The sequence below is a fragment of the Pelmatolapia mariae genome, linkage group LG16_19 (genome assembly GCF_036321145.2).
Source record: "Pelmatolapia mariae isolate MD_Pm_ZW linkage group LG16_19, Pm_UMD_F_2, whole genome shotgun sequence".
Classification (NCBI taxonomy): domain Eukaryota; kingdom Metazoa; phylum Chordata; class Actinopteri; order Cichliformes; family Cichlidae; genus Pelmatolapia; species Pelmatolapia mariae.
This window is the reverse complement of record NC_086241.1, coordinates 46,207,504-46,235,297: the sequence shown is the minus strand read 5'-3', so window position 1 is coordinate 46,235,297 and position 27,794 is coordinate 46,207,504. Positions and strand designations below refer to the sequence as shown.

General features: G+C 43.7%; 1 protein-coding gene across 1 annotated transcript; it reads right to left on the bottom strand.

Moving 5' to 3' along the window:
* eif2ak3 (eukaryotic translation initiation factor 2-alpha kinase 3) lies at positions 1 to 27,794 on the bottom strand. Its single transcript, XM_063498718.1, has 18 exons — positions 27,300 to 27,794; positions 18,830 to 18,959; positions 12,207 to 12,401; positions 11,947 to 12,077; positions 11,478 to 11,745; positions 11,173 to 11,341; positions 10,945 to 11,070; positions 10,566 to 10,688; positions 10,233 to 10,462; positions 8,764 to 8,876; positions 7,298 to 7,420; positions 6,486 to 6,635; positions 5,453 to 6,002; positions 5,173 to 5,346; positions 4,737 to 4,910; positions 4,538 to 4,639; positions 3,782 to 3,844; positions 1 to 2,698 (listed from the first exon to the last, which is right to left on the bottom strand). The coding sequence occupies exons 1-18, from the start codon at positions 27,605 to 27,607 to the stop codon at positions 2,516 to 2,518; spliced, it is 3,312 nt and encodes a 1,103-aa protein (XP_063354788.1). The 5' UTR covers positions 27,608 to 27,794; the 3' UTR covers positions 1 to 2,515.

Below are 27,794 nucleotides of genomic sequence, written 5' to 3'. Positions count from 1 at the left end.
TAGAACAGTTTATTAAATTTAGACTTTTAAGAAGTCATCATATTCCAATGCACTCCATCGCGTGAAGCACATTCGTAATAACACCAACCCCAAAAGGATTGATCACGGCATCAAAAACATAAATAAAGCAAATGAACATATTTACAATTTAACATGGGAGTTGTGCACAAGAACACGCAACTACATGTCTAGGAGGAGAGATCAGACGCTGAGGAGAAGGGTCTGACTTTTCAACGAAACCATCCGGATGACTGGAGTGGAAGGAGGAGAAACACGATTTAACAAAGCGTGAGAGAAGACCTACAGTGTAATCACATTTTCTTGGATTGACAGAAAAGAGGGAAAAGCGCAGAACCTCTGACAATACTCTATAATGCTGTTTTCAGTATTAATGGTATAAAGATGACAAGCCATCTCCTGCTGTAGGTGATTACAGTCCCCATCCTTGTCCATGAATAATCACAGTTCACTCTGGAATTAAAACAGGGGACGAAACGTTTTCTCCGCTAGAAGAATTTGCCCTGAATCAAATGTCTGAATCAGATATGAAACATTTAGTCTACAAAAGGTGTGAAGAAAGAACACCTTCTTTATACAGTCCTTAACAAAGCAATTTCCACCTCTGTCGTGGTGAGTTTACAGTTCGTTTTAATCATCGTAGAGAGAATTGGATTTGGACATGAATGGCTCGTCTTCAGTGAGCTGAGTGGATGGATGAGCAAACATCACTATGACTTCCTGTAACAGTCAGGATTTTACAGTAATCAAAAACCCTGAAGATAATCAAAAAACTGTGCTTTAAAAAAAAAAGAAAAGAAAAAGACAAGAGCCTTAAAAAAGTACAATCATTGAAAGCATGTTACAATTAGTGAGTGTGTGTAGTTACAAATGGGTCATGTGATTCAGCACTTCTAATGCACATAAAAAAATGTGGATCACATAACCAACATCAGGTCCAGGTCCCCCAGTACACAGTGTAGAGGGGTATCGACAGTATCGACTTATTAGCTAAATGCTATTTTTCTGCATCACAGGAGGGCTGCAGACCTCAGTATTTGTGTTTTTGTGCTTCGCTGGGAACACCAGCTGGATGGGGTCGGAGCACAGTAGCACAATTCCGAAAACGTGAGGCGAGTTATCCGTCGAAGAAAAGTACACTTAACTGACTTTCAAATGGCACTCTGGTTCATGCAGATTCTCCTCCGGCAAACCCCTTCCACTTGGGTCCCCTAACGTGTGAAAACAAACACTGAGAATAATTTCAAAGAGGCAACCACCATCATCTCGTCTCTGGAGGTCACGCAGTAACATTCAGCTATCAGAGATCGTCTCCTCTTTGTTTCCTCTCTCACAGTATATCACACTATCTTACAGTTGCTTAATGAAAAAGCCATTTACAAGCAACAATATGTACAAGATTGGTCTTCAGAATTACAAAGAAAAGCATATAAACAGGGTTTTCTCTTCAGTTCTGTACAGAGAGCAAAGAGGAGGTGTTAGAAAATGATTGAGCACCTCAGAGTCATTGTGTAGAATTTACACAAAAAAAACTTTGTCCAGTTACTGGCTTTAAGATAAACTCACATTCACCCCTTCATTTTCCTAACAGGTACATGCAAAAGGACAAGAGCCACAGGCTCAGCATTCATTCAGAGGGGGCCAAAGGCCCTTTCTAAAGGCAAGTCATATTTGATGGAAAGGACTCATAAACTCTTTCTATGCAACACGTCACCTTCTCGCATTAAAAAAACAAAACAAAAACAGGAAAAAAAAAGTGGTCTCTTTTTTTGGTCTCCCGTATCAGGCATGTTGGGTGTCAGAACACCAATTAGTGCTCGTACTAGTGACCAGTACAAATCACTAGTAGATAGGATGATCAAGCATCAAAGGCCCCTTTGGAGTGTCCTCTTGGTTTTGATACCTGAGGTGTAGTGTGAGTGAGTGAACACTGGCTGAACGTTGGGAGGAAGCAGCATGTTCTTAGCACGTCTGTCAATTATCTCCATTTCTTAAGTGCGCCATGTCAAAGTCAGGAGAACGGCAACGCTTTAGGATAATCACAGGTAAACACCGCGAAATAAATCACAAGCCGAGTCTACTGCGAGCTGTCTGGATGCAGTAAACGCTGCCCGTCAGGTAATCAGGGCTGTTTTAAAATAGCCACTGATAATTATTTGCAAGTACTAAGTACCACTCGAGCCAAGCCTGGCAGTGAACGTTACAGAACGGCTGTCGCTTTTAAAATATCCCTTCATTTGTAAGCGAGATTAAAATTGGAAGCCTAGGCAACAAAATGTAACGGCATGTGTATTTACTAAGAAACGTAGCTGTGCAGGATTTGTGCCTCACTACCGTAAAGAGAGCGCGACGCCATCCAGCACATCTGCTGTTCTTAGTGTTCAATGTGATTGTGTCCGAAGCGCAATGGGATGGCAGGGCACCGAGGGGTTTCTGTAGGGTGGCAGACCACAAGGTGGGGGTGGGGTGGGGGGTCACATGTTGTAAGGTGCGATTTTCAGTTAGTTGATGTCTGGCGTGAGGGGCGGCCCATCGAAGAGGCGCTGTAAGTGCGGGAGCGCTGCCTCACGGCCAATCGGCAAGGCAGCTCGAGCTCCTGGAAGAGGGGCATCCCTGTGATATCAGCCGCCTCGGGACGCTTGTTGGGGTTCGGTGACAGCATGCTGTGGACCATGGCCAGCTAAACAGAGAGGAAACAGACTGTAAAAATCTGTCAGATAACATTATCATCCATTTCTTCAACTGCTTTGCTTATAAAACATTAGAATAATACAATACTAAATGAAATAATTAAAAAACAACAACAGCTCAGAACTACTACTAGCACAGCGAGATACTCAGGTAAGAAGTAATTTCCAGTGTCAGAGAATCACAGATTATGCTCTGGGATTATGTTAATCTAATTACAAAGAAAACAGGTAAACAAGATCATAGGACCAACCAAACAACAAATTACAGCCTCAGTTTGTAGTTCGGTGGTCAGTCCCATGCTTAATACAGAGCGGTAATTTAAAAAACAAAAATGCTCATCTGTGTATTTGATTAAATAAGTCATTCTAATTGTAATTTGAGTATTAATATAAGTCAGCAAATGAGTCATGCTGCTTTTAACTTTTCAGTGTGCAAACTGATTTTCATTTATTTTATAGTCTATTTAAATCTGTGACTGACTTCATTATAAGAGCTACTAGCGGCAACAGAAGCTATAATCCTGCATGCATTGTGCATACAGAAGACTTTCACTTAAACACTTGTAACAACATTCCCTTGGATTCTTTCATTGATTAATTTTGACAGCTTCCTCTGTTATGATGCAAATATATTGCAAGCTGGATTGTTTCGAATTAATTTGCCAACATTTCTGACACTTAATAGACACTCTGGCTGTGTTGGATTTTGCTGATGTCATCCTTTGGGGGTTGCGTCAGGAAAGGGCATCCAGCGTGAAAATCTGTCAAATCAAACATGGGGAGCGACCCGCTGTTGCGACCCCTTGTGAATAAGGAATTAGACAAAAGTAACTTTTATGTGTTTGGAAGCAAATAAGCTCAGACAACATAATCTTTTTTAGGCTTTTGAAAATGAAGCACTGCTAAAGTTAGAGTTAGGGCTCCTAATATTATTACAGAGAGCTCAAATTATGAATTGGAGTCCTGCTGGCACCACTGATAAGAAGAAACCTCCCAATCCTGTATATCTTACATTTCTGGCTCAGATGCAGTGCATATTTACAGCCACTAGGTGGCAGCAGATAGCAACTCACCTCCTGAACATTGTTTTTGGAGAAAACCTCTGGGAAGCGCAGTACTCTCACTTCTGTCAGTGTCTGGAAGAAAGGATGTAAACACCTGTGAGCGGAGCTGTGCTAATGGCTTACCAGGTCCTTTGTTGCTGAGACAAAGACTTCATGGCTACTAAGAAACTGCCTGTGCATGCCTCACGTGAGCACTTGTGGGGAAAGCAAACACAAACTAACAGCAACGACGAGAAATAACAATAATCAGCAATCGGGAATTCTTGATTTCTCAACACATAATGACATTGTAGGAGGCAGGAAGATAAACGGCCTCACTAGCTTACACACAATTGGCCAGCTGGGCTTCTTACTGAAGCCAAAATGAGATCATTTCATTTCAATCTGAATCATCTGGTCATTGAATCATTTCTTACGTTTTTAAAAAGTTCCATAAAACATTTTATTCAATCCTTCATAGGCACTGCAGTTCAGTAAGAACAAGTAAATAAGATGAACAGTAAATGTTTTTCATTATTTTTTAAGCTCAAAATTGTTTTTGGATGTTGAGATGTTTAACAGGATCCAGACAGCAAATATGCACCATTCGCAAAGGAACTCAAACCAGTTTTAGATCATCAAATTAAATACAAATTAATCCTACAATAATATTAATCTCTTGGTTGTTAAAGAAACCTAATTACAACATAATTCACAACCCTTTTACAGATCCTAAAAAAAGTAATAATAAGCCAGGTTTATAAGGTCATGTGTTTTCTGACTCACCCTCACTCTCTCCATCTGAGTCCTGAAAGGATACAGCAACTCAAACAGAATCAGACCCAGAGAGTAAATATCCACTTTATGAGAGTAGGAGTTTCCAGAGAGCTGCAAGGACAAAAAGGAAAGCACATAATTAGTCCTGACTGCAGAAGCAGGAAACCAAGAACTAAAAGTTTTTAAAAAATGAACGGCGTTTCCTCACCTGCTCTGGACTCATGTAGAGTTTGGTGCCGACCTGGCCCGTGTGGCGGGTGAGGAGTGGGGCAGGCGTGAGGGCGCTTGGTTCATCTTCATCTTCCTCCTGGTCCATCGCCGTCACCAGGCCGAAGTCTCCCACTTTCACTACGTCGTCCATGGTGAAGAAGATGTTGGAGGGCTGCAGGAGCAGCAGTTACAGGTTACATCACGCGCACCACACAAAGAATGACAACAGCAGAGAGTGGTTTACAAAACTCAACTTCACATGCTGCCCATAAAACAAACCATAAAACACTCTAATCCAGCCAAGTCTGAAGGAAAGTTTTTCTTCCCTAACTGAAGCTGCAATCAGGATATTTTTTCCCCGTGTTTAATATACACAGCATAAAATCACAGAACTTAGATCTGCACACACGCACAGACAATGTGTACATGTTCACCTTGAGGTCCCTGTGCATAAGCCCCTTGCTGTGCAGGAAGTCAACAGCTTCTGCAATCTGCAGGAAGATGTCCAGACACTGGTTGTGCTCCCTTTGCTCCGGCAGGCAGCGCTGAGCCATCCAGTCCTTCAGGTTCTCCTTCCGACAGAGCTGCATCTGGATGTACAGGTAGACCTGGAGAGGGGGCGAGAGGATTCACCACATTAAAATTTCACACTGCAGTATTAAAATCTTAAACACAAACAAACAAACAAAAAACAACCCAAAACTATTCACAAACCTTAGGTGAAGGCTGAACCCGCTGGTTTGGAGGAGTTGTGGGGAGAGCCAGGGCGAGCGAGGTTGGCCGAGGAGGAGAGGAAGAGGCGGGGGGGACGGATTCCTGTCGTCTGGTGTGTGACGAGGACGAACTGTTCTTCTCCGTCACCGTGCCAGGACTGGCTGGGCCAGAGCCAGAGTCCGTGTCTGCGTCGGCATCTCGATCGCAGCCCGAATCCTCGAACACAATGTCAAAGGAAGAGGAAGTGCAGTCACTGGGACCGCGGGGAGGGCAGAGCTCGAACGAGTGGGGGGTGTCTGACGCGTCAGGGTCGGCCTGGCTGTCCCTCTCAGACATTAGGCTGTCGTGGCCCAGCAGCGGGGGGAAGGACAGGTCGGCGCCAAAGCCCACAATGCTGCCTGTGCTGCTGGAAAACAGCACCTGATCTTCGGCTGATGCTTCACGAGCATCTCCTTGAGGGCTGAGGACAGGGGACACTGAGCTGGACACGGGTACTTTGACTGACAGAGCCTCCATGTGATCGAGGAAGCTCATTGGCCAGTCAGTGGTACTGAAAGAGAAAAAGGATTGTTGTTTCTCCCAATATTGATGCAAGACAAACAGAAGACATGTGTGCCAATCATTTCAGCAGTTAAATAAGGACGTGAACAACAGGCAGAAGGTGCTTTCAATGTAGTTCTTTCAGATTTTTGTCATGTGAGCTGTAAAAACAGCACAGTAGTAATATTACAAGTGTAGTGCACGGGGACATGGTTCTAATCAATACATATCCACCAAAGCAATTAAAAGCAGCACACAGCAGACATCAAATTAAATTTAAATACTCAATTTTAATGCGCACAAGATTTTTTTATCCCGTGGCATTTTAACATCTGTGAATCAAATTAGCCAAGTGGGATAAAGATGTGTGGTGCACCATTTGTCACAAATGTCACTAATTAATGATTCCAGAAGGGACAGCTAGATTTCATTGGATGTCCGCATGCTGGTTCGGCCAGCTGAGGTACAAAAGGTTTAAAAACATATGCCTCACCTTGCATCTTTCAGCCACCTCTGGTCCATTTCCTCCTGCCAGCCCTCAGGAGGGCTCTCTTGCCAGGCGTTGAAGTAGCGAATGATCCCCGGGTGCTCCAGCTTTGCTAAAGCCTTCACCTCTCGCATCACCTTCTCCCGGGCCAGCTCCCTGAACGACAGAAAAAAGAAAAAAGAAAAACACTGAGCTTGTAATAACCCACAAGTCTACACCAAAGGTTCAATAAGCACAGCAGGCCTGAAAATAATTAGCCCCTTTCACACGAGGATCAAGCTGTAGTGCCACTTTTTGCTTATTTATGTAGAACCAGGCAAAGATGGTGTAAAGCGAACCCAGTGTGCACGTTCAGATAGTGTTTCAGCAATTGGGGGGAAAAGGAGCCATGGCGTGCAACACACTGTGGCAACCATGGTGCCTCTGCTGTTGACTAAAAAGGTACAACAACAATGGCTCCCCATTCTTTTTAAAGTGAACAGGCAATGCAGGTGCAACAGTCCCGGCTGGAACAGACTGTGTGAAGGAGACTAACATCTGAGCTTTGTTGCATCAGTGAACAACAGGACTAAAAGAAAAACACACACAGAGCTACTGCAGCTAAACATTTATTACCCATGCTTGTCAGCATAAATTATAGCGCACAGATAATATTTGTTCTGAAATGTCAGCTTCCTCTGCATGGGTTTCTGTGTTTGGACCAGTGGGCTGCTGCTTACATAACTCAGTTTAACAGCTTTAGAGAAAACAGAGATAAAGGAAGAGTTAATAGCCTCCAGCTAAGGAAGTCTGGCGCAGCCTAGCCAGAGATGCGCTACCTATTGGGCAAGCGGATTCTTTTGATGGCGTAGTTGCAGTCGTCCACTTTGTTGCGGGCTTCAAACACGACGCCAAATCCCCCACGGCCGAGGCACTGCACTGGCTCAAAGTCTGTCAGGTACCTGAGGAGAGACACTTTGGTTAGCAGTGTGGAAAGATGACTCACGGTCCTCCAAGTGCTTTAAAATTATCATCTGGATCTCTGATAATTTAAAAAAAGACCAAGAAGGAGCCCTATTAAATTATAAATCCTAATTATCAGAGAGGGAATTACAACCAGTGTGTAAGATAAGTGCTTTGTTTTTTTCACTGCCTTGGCCACACTCCACTTTAAGGTCAGCAAAAATACATTTCTACAAACCAAAGAGAAACTTTAAATGACTTTCTGGGAGGTTTACTTCCCACTTAATCTCCCAAAGAGAAGACATTATTTGCAGTTGCAGAAGTTTTCAAAATAGCGTGCATAGCTTGCCTTTAAACTAAGGCAACAGCTGTCACAGTGTTGCATATTACATGTATCTCACGGTTTGGCACGTCAAACAGTTCCAGCAAGGATCATTATAAAGTTCTTTTTATGCAAAATCATTGTGTTTACTGCTGCGTAAGACACAGTCGCACACCGACTCCATCCCCTCCACCCTGTCAAAACATCCCTGCTCGGTTTGCTCAGGGGGATTAAAAGGCCCTTATTAGGATGTGTGTGGGCAGCATGCGATTCAAGCCTCGGTTCCTGATCTCAATCTGCCTCCTAATGATCCTGACTCATGCCCGCCGCAGCTGCTGCAACAGCCGCCGGTTTTATTTAAGGAAAGTTGTTCGGCAAAAGTGATTTGCATGGACTGCAGAAGCAGCAGCAGCAGCTTTGAAGGAAGGGGAGGGGGTAGGGTGGGGTGGGGTGTTTGTCATTTTCGGGTGGATCAAAAAGAAGAGAATGTGCAAGTGGTGACACCAAGAGGACAGAAATTTGCAGATTAAAATCAGTTTTTCACTTCTGTTCCAGGAGGGTGAGGCTCACAGACGTAAACACGCAAAAACCCTCATCGATCACACTGCGGGAGGGCAGCGGCAGCCCATAAATTATGGCTCCTGATCATATTTAGAAATTCTGACAATGTCCTGACAGTGATGTAAAACGACACTCTGACCCTGAGGCAGATGCTGCTGTTGTAGGGTGCGGTCTGAGGGGACCGAGGCCATTTTCATTTGATGCCAAACAGCTGAGTTACCCAATCATGAACTACTACGATTCATATCGCCCATCTCTGCCTTGTCCTATCAAGGCAGGTTGGAAGACCACTGGTCACCATGGTAACAGAGCCGAATCTGTAGCTACACCTTGAAAAAGTGATGCTGGCATCTGACTGAACTGTAAAGAGCACTCCCGGCACACTGTTAAGCGAAGTTCTCCCGAGTCATTGCAAATATTTTTGACACGGGACACGTTTTGTTTAACGGTGCGCCTTACCTGGACACATATTCGCTGGAACGGGTCTCCATGGCAACCGGCTCTTTGGATTCCACAACTTCAAGGTCAAACTTGCTGTCTGTCTGGCACTGTGTCTCCGACTCTTTCCGTTGCTTTTAGGGACAGGAGGATGACAAAAACGATGTGTTAAAAACACGACAAACAACAAGTTAACTTGTTTGTGGCGTATTGGGCAAGAAACACTTAAAGATTTAACAGTCACAAGAAAAAGAGGGTGGAAATGTATACAGCTAACCCCTATAAACATGAAAACAAAAAGAAGTATCCCACATAAACACTAGATCCTGTTTCTTGCTTTCAGATAGCATGGATGGGGATCGTGAGTGAGCAGCTGGGTTCAGGTGTTAAAAGTTCGACTGGGATCAAATCAGGGCTGAAACATTCATAGAGTAATCAATGATGTGTTGACTGCAAGCTTAGGGTCACTGTTCTGTCTAAAGGTGAGTTTCAAGTCAGGTACGAGGCCCCACTAAAGCAAAACTAGTTTTCTTTCTTGAAAGTATCGCTGCCCTTTGCACAGTTTAGCTTTAGTTTTCCTGTCATTTCTGCAGAAAAACAGTCGTGAAGCACATTGCTGCCACCACTGGGTTTACCTGCTGTGATACTGTTGATGAACTGGTTCAGACATGACAGAATTGAGGTCAGTCACATTTTCAATCTTGCGTCTTTCCACCATGACAAAATTCCTGCCACTCACTGCAGCACTCCACCAATCATTAAAAAAATCCTGATTGGTGGAGTGCTGCAGTGATGATTGTCCTTCTGATTTTTCTCGTATTTTCACATCGGATCACTGGAGTTCAGACAAAGTGACCATCAATTTCTCCATGAACTCTTTTACCAAGGCTCTTCTCCCCCACTGCTTATTTTTTATCCTTTTAAATATTCCTCTTGGGATCTTTAATCCAGCTGAAACTGCATTGCAGCATTTCCCAGATCTGTGTGATGACACAAAGCTGTCCATTAGCTCAGCAGGCTTTTCTTTCAAACTAATGACTGGCTTTTTGCATTTGTGAGCCTAGTAGACAGGAGGGTATCTGACATCCAACGAACTGAATTTCCACAAGTCTACCTCAATAAACATACAGTGATTCAGAGAAATTAAAAGGGAAGTTAATCTTTTTTAGATTTCATAAGGAAGTATGAACACTTTCTGATCACACAGTAGAACTAACAGTATCCAGTTCTTGTTTGAAACTAACTTTTTAAGCAATCAAGCTATCCATCCTCCAGCCCCTGGGAACCCTGAACTAGATAAGTGGAAGAACATGGATAGATGGATGTTTCCTCATGAAGAAATCATTTTGTCATCCATACCAGCTCATTATTACAACAGTAATTGTGAAAAAAATTGAGACAAAAGGTCTAAAATGTCACAAACATTACACGGCAAACATGATGACCAGTAGGCACCGTCAGTGCAGCATTAATGTTGCCTTGGCTCTTACCCTCACGTAGGCCACAGGAGCAGGAGGGTGGAAAAACTTGCGTACAATGTAAGTGGTGGTGGCAATGCAAAAGATGATGGTGCCCAGAATCTCCTTCCACCAGGGTAATAGCAGCACGGGATCCTTTCTTCTTCGATTCTCACCTCCTGCCCCGTTTCCATTTATCAGACTTATGGCGGTGTCACGCTTCTCCCGGTAACGCTTGCTATAGGGGAAGTAGTAGCCATTGTCTGGAGCAAGAAGAAGCAAAAATTCTTCAGTCCACTTCAAATCATTTCAACTTTAACAGCTAGAATGTGTGTACGGAGTAACATTGCACAATTAAACTCTTACCGTATGGATACTGGAGGATGGACAAGGCTCCATTGCTGTATTCGTCATGGGAGAACTTGTCGTTATTTAGACACTTGTCGAATTCATCAGAGCCGACCAGAGCTGGTGTCCGAGATGGAGAATCTGCATCAAGGACAAGATGAATAACTTCTTGTATCTCACAAGAAAGACTGATCAATATGGAATAAAAGGTTTTGGACAATGAAGAATGAAGGGCAAAGCTTTGGGCTACAGGGAGCATGGTGATAGATTGTGTCCACGTGACATCAAATACTTCTTGGAACATGGTGTAACTTTGTGTTTAAAGATGGGCTTTGGCTGTTCTGCCCTGACTCTGCATGTAATCATGAATTTAGTCCCTTTGGTGCTGCAAACTTACGTATTAGAGGCTTCCATTTGACGGTGGGTAGTGGAATTATGTCCTTCTCTGAACCGATGGCTTTGGAGGGAAATTTTTCCGTGATTTTTACCGATGACTGAAGGTAGAGCTGCCCCTGAAACATCCCTAAAAAACCAACAGCTAACACAGTTATCTATGCACCACAATCACTGGTTCCTAACCCTTACAGGAATAGTGAAGCGTCTGTATACATGTGTAAGAAGTTACCTAGGTAAACACTGGAGGACTCTGCAGATTCCCGCGCTTTCTCTGGATCTTCATCTTCCTCGTCTTCCTCTGTTTCGGACGGGCTGCTGTAGGTGGTGTCGTCAAACAGGCTGATTGGCGTAACTTTACCACCACCCACCAGCCAAGCTGAGGCGATGGGAGTGCAGAACTACACGACACACATGAGAATGAGTAGAAATACTTTAATGAGCTCCACAGTCAAAGTCACGAAGCACTGAACTCCATTAAAGCACTAAAACTCGCTAATAAATAAGTGACCAGAGGATTTATTTTAAGCATCTAACCTGATGTTCCCAGACCAGCTGTGCATCAGGCCCGGTGCTGAAAGCCATGACCTTCCAATCAGGAACAGACACTTTGATAACTAGGTCCAAATGCTGGTTTTGATTCTGGTGGTTCTCGGCCTGCCGTTTCTCTGTTGGCTCATCAGCGATGACCCACTGACTCTCCTTCCAGCTGTCACCATTTGCTAGTTCGCCCTCCAGGAAGGGAATTCCAGGCTGCATCTCCGGAACGAGTTTCAGCTCAAAGTTTCCGACACTAAAGTTCCACCTTGCACAAACAGCAAAGATGCATGATTTAAATAAAAATCCCTGCCTTATACGTTTCTGGTCTTTCATGTTTCATGTTACCCTGTGGTTTCCTTCTACTTACTACTACTTGTTGTTCACTACTGTTAGTGACTAAATAGCCAACTTTGTTAATAAAAACAACGTCAGTAGCTGCTTTGTGATTTAGCTTTGATTGACTCACTTCTCCATCCCCGATCGGGGCCTGATGGCTCGCACAGTCTTCTGAGTCCTCTGCAGCAGGAGCACATCTTCGGTCTCCACCTCATCCTCTTCCCAGCGACTGCAGCCCCCCGCAGAGCAGATGTACCGAAGCTGAGGAAAGCAACAGGGGGGAAATTACAAAAGCCGGTTATCCTACTGCGCTGGACTGGTTAGTATGCTAATAGATTTGACATGTGTTAACCTGTCCTATCAAGTTGTACTTGAAATTGTTTCACAGACCTTGCCACTGTAGGCCCCCAGGCCATAGGTGGTGAGGGATTTCCCCCCGACCAGGACTGTGTCCTCTCCAATGCGATATGACGACTCCAGCAGAGACTCGACGCTGAAAGGCACTGCCTCCATGCTCTCTCTGTCCCGGTTCCACTGAAACAAGGCACCATCCAGGGAAGGTATTACCATCTTATTGCCAAACACCTGCAACAAAAAAAACAAATAAACAAACAAAAAAACAAAACACAGAATCGGGTTAGTTTTGGTTTCTAGAAGAAGATCGCTCTAAATAAAATAAAAGGAACTTCTGAAAACAGAAAAGATCTGGCAATGACTTATATTGATATTTTTTTAAATAAGCATCTTAAATTCAATTTCTAAATTGCCAGGTCAGCGTTGCTAATCAAAATCAAAATTGGGACAATGTTTATATTTGTTATGCGTTTGGCAACAAAATAACTGCCTGTGAGCCCCCACAAGTGGCTGCTGTATAAAACCACAATGAGCGACAATTTATCAAAACACCACTACCAATAAAACAAACTAAATAAAAAAAAAATTCATAGGGTTATATGTATAAATTTTGTTTGTTTGTTTGTTTTACAAATACTGTAAAGAGCTCTACAGCTGCTGCACAAGTTAACAGCACTCCTCTAACACTGTGTTTCAATGCCACACAGACAAATCACTAAAAAACAAAATGATTCATTAAGAATGGTTTTGGTTTTTTTTTGGCCCACGCAGTTTTCCTTTAGTACACACGGTTGTTTTAAACTTGCAGTTTATGTATTTCTTTATTTCTTTTCTCCCAGCTTAAAAAGACAATCCTTAAAAAACACAAAAACACTTGCCACACAGACAGTGCTGGCCGACACACATCCACCCACACAGCAGCAGCTTCGGCCTCCACACGCTTGGACTCAATCCACAGACATGGAACCATTATACAACTCAAAGCCTGAGAAATTAACTCAAATCTTTATAAAAGTGTGCTACCCTCAACTGTGTGTGTGTGTGTGTGTGTGTGTGTGTGTGTGTGTGTGTGTGTGTGTGCGCGCGCTCTATTAGGTGCTGGTTCAACAAGGATGACATCATTGCCAAAACCCTGAGCCTAATCCTGATTTAACCTCTGCAGATTTAGCTGTCAAAAGAGAGTCTTTTTCATTCGATGTCCAACTTGTGACTCACTTCTATCAACAAACTGATGAGTGACATAACAGCAGTTTTGGGTCCAATTCTTGGCCTTGTTGATGCTAAACAGGTGCTATTGAGGTTAAAACTGCAACCAATCAGTCAGTAGCCTTGCTTCGGAAATCCTATCAGACTCGAAAAAAGTCAGAGCTTTGTGGCGGATTAAGAAAAATGCCAGCGGGGAGCAACGTGTGGCAGTTTGATTTATTAGAGAGCACAGGCAGGAGAAGCGGTGATGTCATCTTTTCTTTCAGAGGGAGGGGTTGGTTTAGACACAAGATGGGGATAAATTTAGCAAGTGAAAGGAGGAAGGGTTAGCAATCTGACCATCACATCACACCACACTGATACTACTGTGGCGTGGGGGGGGGGGGGGGGGGGGCTTTACAGCCGGGGGTGGGGGGTATTCTTATAGCCATGGATGAGTCATCCTGCTCCTGATGCTTTAATCCATCTCTCTGATCCAGCCCAGTTAGCTTCATCTCAGCTGTTCAGCTTGTAAATGTCCTCCAAGTCCGAAACACGGTCCCCATATGTACTCTGAGTGACTGTCCTACAAACCACGAGCTCAGCAAATTACTGAAAGTCAATTACGTTATCGTTATCTCAGACTTATTGTAAAATTTTCTCCAGTGGCTTTTACTTGTAAATAACTTTTTAAAAAAGTGCTCAAGCATATTTTTTTCTGCATTATCACAGCAAATTTAGCTGTAAGGACCCAGCTGAGATGCCTAATTATTGTTTAGAAATGTAATTATTTATTTAACTAATATTTAACAGGACTTAAAAATCATCAGATCTCAAGTGGTATAGTTTTGGAGCTCCTTCAGGGTTCCTTTATCAGGTATCACTGAGTGTGCACCTTGTGTTTCACTCTCTATGTTTATGCACCATGCTACATTTAATCATTTGTTATTATTCATCTCTGGCTGCCAGAGCTTTCTTCCTGCTAAAAGGGAGTTTTTCTTTCCCACTGTCGCCAAAGGGCTTGCTCATAGGGGGTCATCTGATTGTTGGGGTTTTCAGTGTTTTCTCAGTATTAGGTATAAGGTGTTGTAGGGTCTTTATCTAATAATCTAAAGTGCACTGAGGCAACTGTTGTTGTGATTTGGCACTATGTAAATAAAATAAAATTGAACGGAATCAGGAGTTCTGTGGTGTGATTTACTTTGACAACTCTCTAATGATGAATGACACTTAAAGCTGACAGTTAAACGATTAAGACGAGTTGAGCTGGGTTCTTAAGGTATTTACAGCTAAGTGACTTTGCTAACAGCTCTCTTTTGGATTGCTGAGGTATGCTGCCTACAATGATCCTTCTGTCTGAAACTGTACATTTTAATGTATTTACAATTTTTTAAAAATATGCTTTCATTACTTAATTTGTAAAAATGTAGATTTAGATGAACACACGATGTTGATAAGGGAAGCTTCCTACAAACCAGCTGGCAGTGTCACAAATTTTGATGTTTTTGGCAACAGACCTGCATAACATTATCAGAGATTCATGGTATTACTCACCACTCAGTCGACCTTGATATATATTTGTTAGGAAAATTTGCCAATTAAAATCTGAGCCATAAGGATTACAGAGATCTCGCTATAACTCACAATATGTTTGATTGAAATAACAGTCTGTCGCTCCACCAGTTGGAATTAGATTATTCGAAAAGTAAAAAAAGCTTTAAGGATGGGAAAGTAATTTTATAATCTGTGCCAACCCTTATTTGATTATATGATCACCAAAATATAAAGATATTAAGTGATGCTTATGAATTGTGTAAGATCAACATCCCACCTCCACAATCTGTTTTGTTCCCATGTCTTTGTCTGCTGTGTTTACCCTGGTCTATTTTTGTGAGAGAGCTTCAGTATCTTTTATAGTCAAACTATTGGTTATTAAAATAACAAGGTCTCAGATTAAATGCATTTAATTTGTAGGATGTGATAAAATATTCAAGAGTTAACTTAAAAAAAAAACGTAAAAAAAAAACCTGACTTCTCAGCACAAACGTTTTCCTTCTCTTTGTGCCTCATTTACTATGAATTTTAAGAGCTTATTAATCTTTAAAGAGCTATAAGACAGACTCATTGAAGAAAAATATGCACCATTACTGAGAGACCAGAGCCATTCACTTATTTAAGATACTCATCTGCTGGCTAAAAGAAACATCCACTGCATGCCTCCAGCGTGCACGCTCAAATTATAGTTATCATTTTTCTTTATATAACCACTTCTTCATGAAGGCATTCATCCAAATGTGCTTGATGATTATTTGATGTCACTGATCATACCATCATATTCCACCCCTGGGGCGTGGGGGGCAGATTAAGGGTGGGGGGAGTGTGGGGAGCTGTAATGTGCGCAATTGTTTGTGTGTGTAAGCTGCTGCCTACGCTCCGGTGAGCCTGTCAAACAGTGTCGCCTCTTACCCACCGCTAATATGCCATGTTTGGTCCACGAGGCTACTGCTCTGCTTAAAGGTGGCAGACCGACCGCGCGAGAGAAACGCTAACACCGGGGGTTCAGATAAAACACACGAAGCAAAACAATCAAAACTAAATCAGAGCAGCTGGAAGGCGGCTCTGGGAGATTTATTGCGAGTATTTGTCCCCGCGTTGTAATCAATCAAATTCTCCCAATTCATTCATTTGCACTGCATGCCAGCAGAGAGTGTGTGTGTGTGTGTTGGAGTGAGCATGTGTCTATTATGTGATGACATCATCTCTGGTCTGAGGCATTACCTCACCTCCCTAATCACCCAACCTCTTCTTTCTTCATTCCTTTAGCCCCACCCCCACCCCCCTGCGTGAGTCACTCCACATTGGCACCGACTCTACTGTCTAACGTACACACACACACACACACACACACACACACACACACACACACACACACACACACACACTTGAACCCCCCTCTAAGCTCGGGGGTAACTTTGCTTTTTGAAGTGATGGCTGCTTTTTCTGCAGACAATGCTGTTTGTGGCTCTGTCCCTCATTTTATTACTTAAAGAAAAAAAAAGACACTCTCTACAAGATGCAGCAGGCGACTGGCTGTTTCCGGCCCGGTGTGTGGAGGCCAGCCAATAGTATAGCATGAGACCCAACCCCCCCAGCCTCTGATCACTGAGCAGAGTGGTGTCTCAGGGACCCGGCAAGCACCACTGAAATTGTTGCTTACCGCTCAGCAGGCAGGCAGGTGGGGGGAAGGTGGGGGGATAGAGGTTGCAGGAGAAACTGGCAATGCTTCCCACCTGCCTTTGCCCCCACCCACACCCCCTCACCCCGGAGTAAGAGAGAGAGGAATCACAGGTAAACAAGGACAGAGAGGGTAAGGCTGGATTAAAACTTATAAAGTATATTAGAAAAAACAAACAACACCAACACACACACACAAAAACAAATGAAAAACAAAACAAAAACACAAACAGCCCACACTCGACAGATCACAACAAGTGACGTCACATCGCAGCAAGTCACCGAGTTCAGAGCTGACAGGCATCTCTCCTCGTTCCGCTCCGTCAGCCAAATGAAAGCCAACAGGTGAAAAAAGAAAGCACACAAACGCAGACACACCATACTCCATCACAACAGAAGAACACTGGAAGATGACAGGAGGATGTTACATGTGTGCATGCCCATGAATTTCATGACACTTCTTATGAAGTGTCAACATAGTGTTATAGTGAGTATAACTGCTTTTAATTCTTTATATTTAGAAAAGTTTGCATTCATTTATGAGAGAACTAAAAGCCTTTGTAACTGTGCAACTCATTTAATGTTGTAAACAATACACGTTAAACCAAATTAACATCATATATCGTCAACTCAGCTGGAAAACATTCTTTACATAGTTTGCCAGTTTGAGTTTTAAAAGTGAATAATAAACAATTTCATGATTCTCCTCAGCGTGCAGAGAACCATGCAGGACATCTAGTCATTTAAATTTAAAAGGGTTGATTCCGATGACGCTGGTGGAGAAGCTATCTTATGCATACTGTACATACTGTATGTGCATCACAGAATCTCTAGAGGTTCTCTACACTTGCAAGAATCCCAGATTTTGAAAGAAAATGGTAATGAAGCTCGATTCATTTTCCAAATCTCACAGACGGCACGTTTTAACCACATGCCCACGAGATGCTCGAGTCTAAAGGCTGCCTTTGAAATGCAACCCAGAATTATAGCAGCTGATTTCAGTGATTAGTTCCCTTCTTCTAATTGTAGCTTTACTAATCAATGAAGTCAGCAGCTGTAGTTTTAAAAGCTGGAACCAAAAAAAAAAAAATTAAGCATGTGTCATTCAGACTTTTCAGGCTGAATGACACATGCTTGAGTATCACTTCACCCTTCATTATGGAAGGTCCTTAAATATTTGAATGAAAGTCTCCCACAGTGAGTAACTCTGAATTGCTATTTTGGGACTGCAGCTGCTTATTTTATACCTTCATTTTATACACACTGTTACACCAGTTGTATTTCCTTTATCATTTGGTAAATAAATACATATATATATTTGTGCTATACACCACATACTCAAAGAAATTTCTAGGAAACATTTAAAGCAAACTGCAACGCGACTCCTAGAAAAACAGGATATCAGAAATGTTTTAAACTTAATGAACTACGTCTGGATCGCTCTGTTATTGTTACCTCAGTAATGAAGCAGTCAGAGTTCCTTACATTCAGACATGCTTTACCAGCACCAGCAGACTAACATTAAACTGATCTCAGCAGCCACCCAGACCCTTGTTAGTATCAGAGGCTTTTTCCCTGAGGCAAAACTCTCGCAGAGAGCGAGTCCACATCAAAGTGAACCATGGGCATGTTTCTAGCATGCAACACTCTGGTCTCGCTCTGGGCTCCACTTCACTTTCAGCACGTCTGTGTGGGCGGTTTAAGCTTCAGTATACATGTAGAGGCGAGGGTCTTGCTGTGCTTGTATGTGTAAACTACTACAGTCAACAAAGAAGCTAATCCTCCAGGCGAATCAACTACTCTCAGATTTACGCGGAGGTGTGAAGCATGTCTGGTGTCTATTGCGCTGTGTGTGTGTGTACATATGAAATGTATGTAAGCAACAACAACCCTTCCTTGACTGTTTAAAGTGCAAAGAGTTCAATTACTAGTCTTGGAGTCTGCAGAGAGAGAGAGCCAGGAGGGACAGTGTTTGTTTTGAGGAAGAGACAGAGATGAGACTGCATCCTTAACCTCCCCCTGACATGTAGATTTTGGAAATCATCTTTTAGTAGATATTAATAACACAAACAAAGGTGTTTTAACCTGTGTAAGTGGCTTAAGTTGACCTTTGCTTATTCCTTAAGGCTGGTATTTAAATTTTAATTCCTGCAGTGGAATTTAGTCAGACTAAAGGCAAGTTTTCCTCCTATTTTCCACTGAAATGAAAGGAAAGTAGGGAAACAAAGACATGGATTTACCTCAGGTTTGCTGAGGCTGGAGGACACTAAGGAACCTGAACCGACATCTAGGTCCCACTGCTTCCTGCCCTGGTTGTGAGGATCTAAAGCAGAGATCCGTCCATCCAGGGTACTGATGATTACCAGAGACCTGTGGATAGAACACACACATACTTTGAAATACTTTCCAAATGAGGGTTCATAGAGCTATCACCGCACATCAACACAAGGGCGCCGATATACCGCTGTTGAAAAGACTGCTTAAGACTCGTCTGTGCACTCATGAGCACTCTGTGAGCTGATTTTAAATTTCAAAAAACATTAAAGCCGACGTTGCCCTTTAATGCAGTCCTATCAGTGTGTGTGTGTGTGTGTGTGTGTGTGTGTGTGGGGGGGGGGGGGGGGGGGGGGGGGGGGGGGGGGGTTATTCTAACCCCTTCACAGATAAGACACTAAAGGGCAAACTGTGAAGGGGTGTCTTCTCTTTTCTAGTCTGCACTTGTTTAGGAATCAAGGTGACCTTCAACAGCAGCTAACAGCACATCTGTGCCATGACAAACCCCTTTGTTTTAGTTTTTGGGGGGTGGGGGGCATACTAACTACAGAGGATAATCACCATATGTACCACACACACTGTGACTGTGTGAAACCATGAATTTTCAGTTGACAGTGACACCCGATTTATGGTTTATCATATCTATCAAGTATGTCAAAGGGGCTAAAGTCTTTCACCAATAGGAGAGAAGATTTTATAAATTATTGTTATGATAGTATTGTAATCCTCCCCCCAGCTCTATAGCTATACCAAATTACTTTATCTAAGGTAAGAAAAATAATAATAAAAGTACTTTTATTCCCTATTTATATGCAAACGCAGCAATATTTAATAACAATTCTGTTTTCTTTTTCCTCTCTATTTTCCTAGTAACAGCCTGACTGAAACATTATTGAGACATCCCGCCCCACCCCTCCACTCAGTTCTTAGGTCTTCTGCCGCATTGCTTGTCAATCATGTCCAGAGCTCCGGTGGGGGCTACATCCCAGCTATTGATCTGTATCTGTCTCGAGGAGCTGCTGTCAACAGGGCATTTAGCTTTATTTAACTGGTGAGGGTCTGCTGTGTACACATGCAGTTTCTGAGAACCCACTGCTCTCACATCCACACAGCTGGGACCCAGGCAGCTTCCCTCTGTTGGCCACCGGAGCACACTGGGATTTCAACCATCTCCCTCAAGGGCAACTAGACAGAAGTTGCTGAGGGAAACTAGTGAATACAATATTACAATATTACAATATTATGTGTTCACTTTCCCGTGTTGCGCTGTCACATCCAGTTTGGTTCATTTACATGCACAGTGACATCTATCAACTAGTTTGAGTGCATTTAATAATAGCATCATCCACTGCATCTATCACTTAGACTGCTAATGATTGGCCATAATGCCTTATTGATTTCTGCTGTCGAACAGTCTTCAGTCATGAAGGGGAAGGAGCATGTTGGAGGATGTTAAAGCTTTTGGACAACTTACAAATTGATTGTTTCTGAGAGTGCAAATCAATTTTAGGAAGGTTTCTGTTCTGTTACGCCGCAGTCCCTGACACATTCACGGGGAGCTGCACGCGCTGCTGTGGAACAGCAAGACTGCAAGTCTGCATAAAAATGCAAATAAGATCACTTAACAGTAATGGGCCATGTGTCTTTCAGGCCTATCGAAGCCAAGATTATCTCCCCCAAATCTGCTCCGAGCATTATCAGCTTCGCCACTTGCGCTCAAGAGTAGAGTACTGAGAAAAACATTGTTTTTTTTTCCTTTTCTTTTTTTTTTTTTTTTTAAATCCTCCAAGCCACCAATAAAAACAGAGCGCTAAAGCCCGCTCTCACTCTCTCAATTGGCTGCGAGACCCTGCCAAAAATATTTGGCTGATTGGTTGTTGCTAAGCAGTCGACTCTCTGAGAAGGCGGAAGCTTTCGGCGGCCTTGCTCGACCAGACCCGCCCCCACCACCACCACGGAGTCATGCTGTGAATGTAGAAAGTGATGAAGAAGTCGCTCAAGTTCAACTTCAGAGATGGAAGAAGAGTAATCAGGAGATATAAGAATTTCACTCGGTGAGGGAGATCAAAGGCTTTTGTGGACTCTTTGTACTCCAGATAAAGGATAAGAATGAGTAGATTTGAGGGTGCGGGCTGGGGGAGGCACTTAATTTTACAACTTAGGTACCAGGATAGAGATGGAGAAAACGAGCTGTGGGGGAGGGAGCAGCTACGAAAATAGCAGTTAACCAAAAACTGTGACACAAAACAAATAGCCCTACTGTATCATTTAGAGCTGGAGGCAATTTATTTTCCATGTCTGAGCCCTGAGACGCTGCAGCACTGCTCATCACCAAAGGGATAACATGTAGCCTGTGGGGCTGCTGCTGCCAGCTGTGACAGACGCAGGCGGTGGAGACACTGAAGAGGATGTTTGAATGGAGACTGAGCAAAATAAAATTTAAAAAAAGGAGAAAAAAGAGAAAGAGAGTGTTGTGAGGCTGCCAACACACTGAGGGTTGTTAGTGTCCTCGCCTGTAATGTTGTCAAAAGTGTCATAATAGTCCCGACTGCTTCTTCAATCACAGAGCGTATGGCAGAGCAGGGAGCCAATTAGCCTCGCTCTCACCAGACTCTACTCCTCAGAGACGCTCGGCCTCAGTCTGCTCACACCGGCAAAGCTGAGCTGCTGGTAAACACACTCCCATTGAAGGAAACAACCAGGATGTTTACACAGGCTGAGTCTCCAAGGATGCGAGGAGCCGCCGAACCGGGCCAATCTCAGCAAGCCTGCCGTGTCCCGGCAGCCAATGGAAGCTCTGTTTTTCCCTGCTCGTTTAGCCAATGGGTGGCGAGCTCTGCGGACTTCGAGCCAATGGCGGGGCACGGATGCTTGTAACCATGCAACAGCAAAGCAGCCCGGGCTGTGGAGTTCTGCTGCCGCGCTGCTGCCGCTCAGCCGAACTCACAGCCACTGAGAGGCAGAGCAAAAAAAAAAAAAAAAAAAAAAAATATGAGAGCATGGGGAGCACGTGGTGAGAAAGTTATGGATGCAGCTCTGAGCCGGCCGCACCCAATACCAACACAGCTGCACCAGCAGGAGGAAAGGAAAAAAAATGGGTCATGTGCATTCCTTTAAACAGTGCACTGTCTGACGGGCAACGCCACAGAAAAGCTCTAAATATGACATTGTCGATTACCACGGCAACACAAGCAGAGCTGGCCACTTCAAAAGAGACAGCAAAGTCCATCTTTAGGGTGTTGCAAAAGTGCTTGACATGACATCAAAATGCCACTTACCCTAAGGTGACATCTTTCATGAAAGGTCACATAACACCAGAGCTTAATCACAGATTAATGTGATCTGAAGGTTTACATAACTGTCCTCTGGACCTGCTAAATAAACAAGTGATCATGTTTGTATGTCTTTGTCCCAGCAGGAGAAAGCCTTTAGTGGCCTCAAGTGGAAGAGCTGTGGCGAATAGTTGGCCATACATGCATGGCGAGTGCAGCACAGAGAGCAAAGGGTGTGGTTTTTTAACAGAAAAAAACAACTTCTAGTACAAGCATAAAAAACACACACACCACTTAAAAGTGTCACTATCTCTCTCCCTCTCTTCTCTTTTCTCTCCTGCACAAGTGCGCTCTTCTCTCCAGCCTCACACGTGGTAAAATATAAACTCTATGCCGCCACGCTCCTGCCGCCCGATTGGCTGGGGCGCAGCTCCGATCCGCGGATGTGATTCGTTGTTGCTAAGCAGTGAGGAGCTGTTGAGAGTGAAAACAAGACAGCGTGGTCCTGCTAACTACCAGCCAACTCTGGAGTTTTCATCCTCCCCTCCCTCCTTTTCTCGCTCCCGTTCTCTCAGAGTATCGCACCTTTTTTTTGCCTCTGCCCCACCCATACTGCAGTGCTGCTAGACGGGGGTCCTGCCGACTTACCGAAATAGCCACTGACCTAATAAATTCACTCATTCTGATAATCGGATTCGAACAACACTGCTGTCAAGCAGTCACACTTTCAAAAGACTGTTTACAGTTTCTACCTCTGTACATGTGAGCATCTTCTATGATCTCGGACTGTGTTCATCAAGTGCAGAGAAATTCAGGAGGTCAGACACAAAGACTCTAAAGGTCAGAATTAAAAAGCACCAGGCAGCACTTAAAAAACAAAACATGGTTACATAAGGAACAGTCAATGAGGATAAAACAGGTAAAAAGATCTTATATAAGCTCGTTTAAAGCCACTGTGAGCTTGGTAAGTGGAGTTATATATTCAGACCTCTGCAGCAAAACAAGTGCCGGGTTTAAAGAAGCCAGTTTTGAGCGATCAATTACGAGCTTCTCCAGTGATGGAGTTCAATCAGCTTCATCGCGACCTGTTATTTTTGGGGACAGTAGTGTCTATTATTAAAACGCACTCAGCAGCTCCCTGGTTACACAGAGCAGACTAAAGATACAATGTGAGGAAAATGAAAAAAATAAAAACTCTTCACTTCATCCTTTACCTAACTATAGCCAGACCCGTGCAGTCAACTCAAATTCTGAGCACCAGCCCGTCTACGACGCAATTGGCCGCCAAGTCGCCCAGCTTGGCCGATTGGCTGTTGCTAAGCAGTAGGCTGGTGGGAGCCAGCCTGCGAGCACAGCGGCCCAGAAGAGCTGTTGCAGCTACGGGGCCCTGAGGGTGGGTGGGGCGGGGAGGGGGCAGTCGGGGGAGCACGTTCAAACAAAGCTGCTGTCCTCTCACCTCCAAGTGCTCCCGAAGGTGCTGAAGGGCCCCGTGGAGCACTTGCTGGCAGAGGCTTTAAACTTGGCAGGGCAAACACACACACGGTTCGCACATATACACACACTAAAGGGTTAAATCCTATATGTACACATTTACGGGCGCCGAGACAGACGTAAACACCACGTCTCCAGGGCGACGTTACGGCACGAGGATGAAAGCGTTAAAGGTGAAGCGACAGCCGACACAACAGCAGGCTCGTCGCACGCTGAATGCCGGATCAAAGCAAACATCTACAATATTTATAGATTACAGGATAGAGAAGTGGAAGGAGGGGCTTTTATAAATGACAGAAATTGAAAAACGCTGACATCTGAGCGCTGACTGGTTTTCAAGAGTTTGCCTTTGAAGTGCTCGACTCCAAAATCTCAATCAGAAGTAGAAGAAAGAAGAAAACAACAACAACAAAAACAAAAGCAGGGTTTTATTTGAGATCTATTATACTTTATATAAAATGGGATCCAGATGTGAGAGTTATGATGTTCTTAACAAAGCACTAAAGTTACTGGGATGCTTGAAAAGTAGAAAGAGTGGTTAAATCCAGAGCAGTACAGGGTGCCAGTTACTGCCACAGGACCTGGTCTGTTTGACTTGGAAAGGTAAAGTCAAGCAGGTAAAAGTCCCAAAAGGTCGCAGAATGTTTTCAAAAAGCTGACCTAATTAACGGTGAGAGATGTTCAACTTCACCGTTTCACATTCATTTTAACCAAATACAAGTTCACTGTCGCTACACTCAATGGATAAATCTCTATTATAAATATAAGCAACACATTTCAAACAACTTCCTTTAAAAACAGCCAATTTCCACGCTTCCTGGAAATGTGTTTTCTGACATTTAAGGCGCCTCTTATTTGTTTACTTTTCAGTTAAATTAGCCCCTTTACAAGAGAAACATACCTAAAAATCACTCTTTTTTGTTTCTTGTGACATTTCTAAAGTTCAGCAACAACTCTGTAGGCGGACAGATGGAAATGGAGCACTCGGCAGTGTATATACTCAAGGGATGACATTAAAAAGCAGCATGTGTGTGAGGATAAGGGGAGGGTGTCAGGGAAGAAGCAGGGGGAGACTTAAATTCAAGGGTGAGAGACAAAGAGAATAAATGCAAAGGAGAGAGTGGTGTGGTTGGGCTTGCTGAGCTGTAACCCCGGAAAAACAAAACCTTACAAACAACAACTATTAAAGTCGAGAGACCATTAGTCCACAACTTCTAAACATACTGCCCAAAAGACTTATTTATATAAGGTGACAAAAAAACAGAAAAGAAAAAAGCCGGTAGTTTGTGGCGAAAAAGCCTGTAAATATGTAAGAGAGCAAACAGAAAGCAAGTAGAGAGAGTGTGACACGGCAGGGAGAAAGCGAGCAGTGGCAGGGTGTGACCAGCACCAGGGTGAACGCTCAGGAGTTTTCCTGCAGCAGCTGAGGTGACTGGCAGGGGAATATTCTGCTTCTACCTGTTAATAACATTCATCTTGATATTGTACGGCAGACGCCAGGCAGGAGCTTTTGTGTTGCCCTCGTGCCAAGAGTTTACCCTGGTAAAACTGTGGCTTTGTGCAGGGTGTAAAAAAAAAGGAAAAAAAAAAAAAAGAGTGTGGCAGTACTCTGAAAGATTTTGTGAAATCTTTCATTTTTCCCACCCAAGTAACTACATCTCTTGACTTGAGTATGGTGGGACAGACTACACAGCATGCCGAGTTGCTCCCTGCTGTGAAAGAGCATTGTTTATATAGCACCTCGAACACCCAGGGCTAACACACGGCGCTTCGGGTCTTGTCAGAAAACTTTAAAGTGAACCTGGGGTGTAAAAAAGGTTGGCAGAAAATTGGTGGCACGCTGCGTTTCAGCCATCAAGTAGATACAATGGCAGCAGGCTCGAACATTAAGGTGATGAAACGACACAGCGCATCTTCAAAAGGTTCGACTCTAACAAGGTTTTCGATGTTATGACTCCCTCAGGAAAACAGACAGCGAATTCAGAATAATACATAGGGAATAATTTATTACAGGACCTCAGGACCTTGGATACCTAAAGCAAGAAAGCGTGCTGATATAATCCTGATTCAAGGAGCTATATTACACTCAAAAAGTGGGTGTAATGGACTTGTAAAGGTAAAAATAAGATGAAAGAACAGAAAAGGAACACACTGCACCAAACATCTAAGGTGGGCGTCAAACCTACTGTTTACCAAGGAAGACAAAATCAATGCCCTCCCCACTGCGAGATGCAGCGAGAACTGCATCTCACTTTGGGCAGCAGCAGCAGCAGCAGTAATCTAGCAGGACTGGGTAAACATGTGGTGTGTGTCAGACTGTAAACTTTTCACTGGCGGCATCCAGGGGACTTTCTCAGCAGTGCCGCATGCCTTTTCAAGGTGTTATGTGAAAATGTAACTGCGCTAAACACGTTAGAGTTGTATTTCATGTCTGAGGTTAAAGCACTGACATGCAGCATGGTCTCAGGTGTGTCTGAGACCCCCCCACCCACCCCTCCCACAGCAGCAGCAGCAGCAGCAGCAGCAAGGTGTAGCAAACCTGAACTCCTTTTCTGTCAAACAAACAACAGCTTGCCATTTTGCATACTTTTACATGTATCTTCTCCGGGGCCACTTTGCTACAGTTTTAAACCGCTAAGATCAACACAAACGCTTTATGCAAAGTGTCCAACTCAACTGTTAAGAGCATAATAAACAGACTGGTGCATGTAAATGTGATGCAGATTATCTGCAGACAGGAGGGGGACGTTACCAGTTACCACTGTTCTCCTGCTCTATCGTTTTATAATGAACGAATCTTGCATTTTAAATCTGCAAAGAAAGCAGCAGCTGCATCTTCACTTGGAACATAAATTCCATTCAATGCAACTTGGGGCTGCTTTCAGATCTCTTTTCGGATTAACTCAACCGGGCTTAGGACAGCAGAGCGCATGTGCTCATAGTTGCCTGTATTTCTCCGCAGAGAGAATCAAAAGTTCCAGCGAACCCCAAAAAGCAACCATGGCATTTCAGCTCATAACGTGTTCCCTTTTCGTGGTTGGAAATAACAACAGACTATAGAAAAGCCACTTTCTCCATAGCCTGCAAGAAGAAGCTATTCGTCGTACACCAAACTTTCCAGTCAGTTATCTCGAGCGCGTTTTGCCCTGACATGTAACCCAAATGTTAGCAACTTACCAAAAACTGCCGACACCAGATAAATACATCAAAACAGCTAGCTCTAGTTAGCGGGGCATTAGCGCGTCTGCTACGGTGTGCGTCCATTATCGGACACGAAGCCAAACTCGCTCACAAACACTTCATTTTCCTGTTCTGCGCTGTGACACCCCACTTAACCTTTCTGTCGCATTATTTTCTTGGCACCGTTTGTAAGGCTGCCTATTATAACACGCAGTAAAACGAGGTTTATGAGCAAAGTGGACACAAACAAACACTTCCCCAGCAACTTCGGATGCGCCGCTTCGGCGGAGGAATACTAAAGAAAAAGTATCGCTTGACAAAAAAAGTAATAAGTTTAAAATGACTTTACAAATACATTGGGGGAGGGAGGCGTTACTAGTTTGTGTGTTTGTTATTTTAGGGGTCGTCCTTATTTTGTAGGCGCTAGAGTGGTGGTGCGATATAATTAATGTGTAGTTACTTACTATCAGTTGGCAGCTGTTTTTATAATTACCTCGTCTTTCTGACGCTTCCGTTACTTTCTCCATGTGATTCGTCTGCCTCTGCCGCTGACCCATTGTCGTCGTCCTCCACGGTAACGTCTGCTCCAATGACCGAGGTGCCTACGTTCTCCAAGCCACGCTTCATGACTCCTGCACCATCTTCCGCCGCGGTCGAACCTGAACCCCCGGTTGTGGACTGCGGCACCCTCCCGATGGCGGAGCCCTGAGCTTGCGAAGTCCCGAATCCGATGATCGCTTTCAGCAACAAGAGGAGCACCAGGGAAATGCTCACGTTTCCAAAGTGAAACCCCCTTTCCATTTGTGAGACTGGCACATTAGTGATTAGATTTACATGCCACTGGCCTTGTAAATCTTAACATAAAAAAACTTAAGGTCCAAAAAAACTGTAATTAAAACAGAAAACAAAGCTGTGTCTTCTAAAACGCCCTTTTCGGAGATGTTCTTTAAGTAAACATAAACAGCCACTGGGAAACCATGTTATTGCC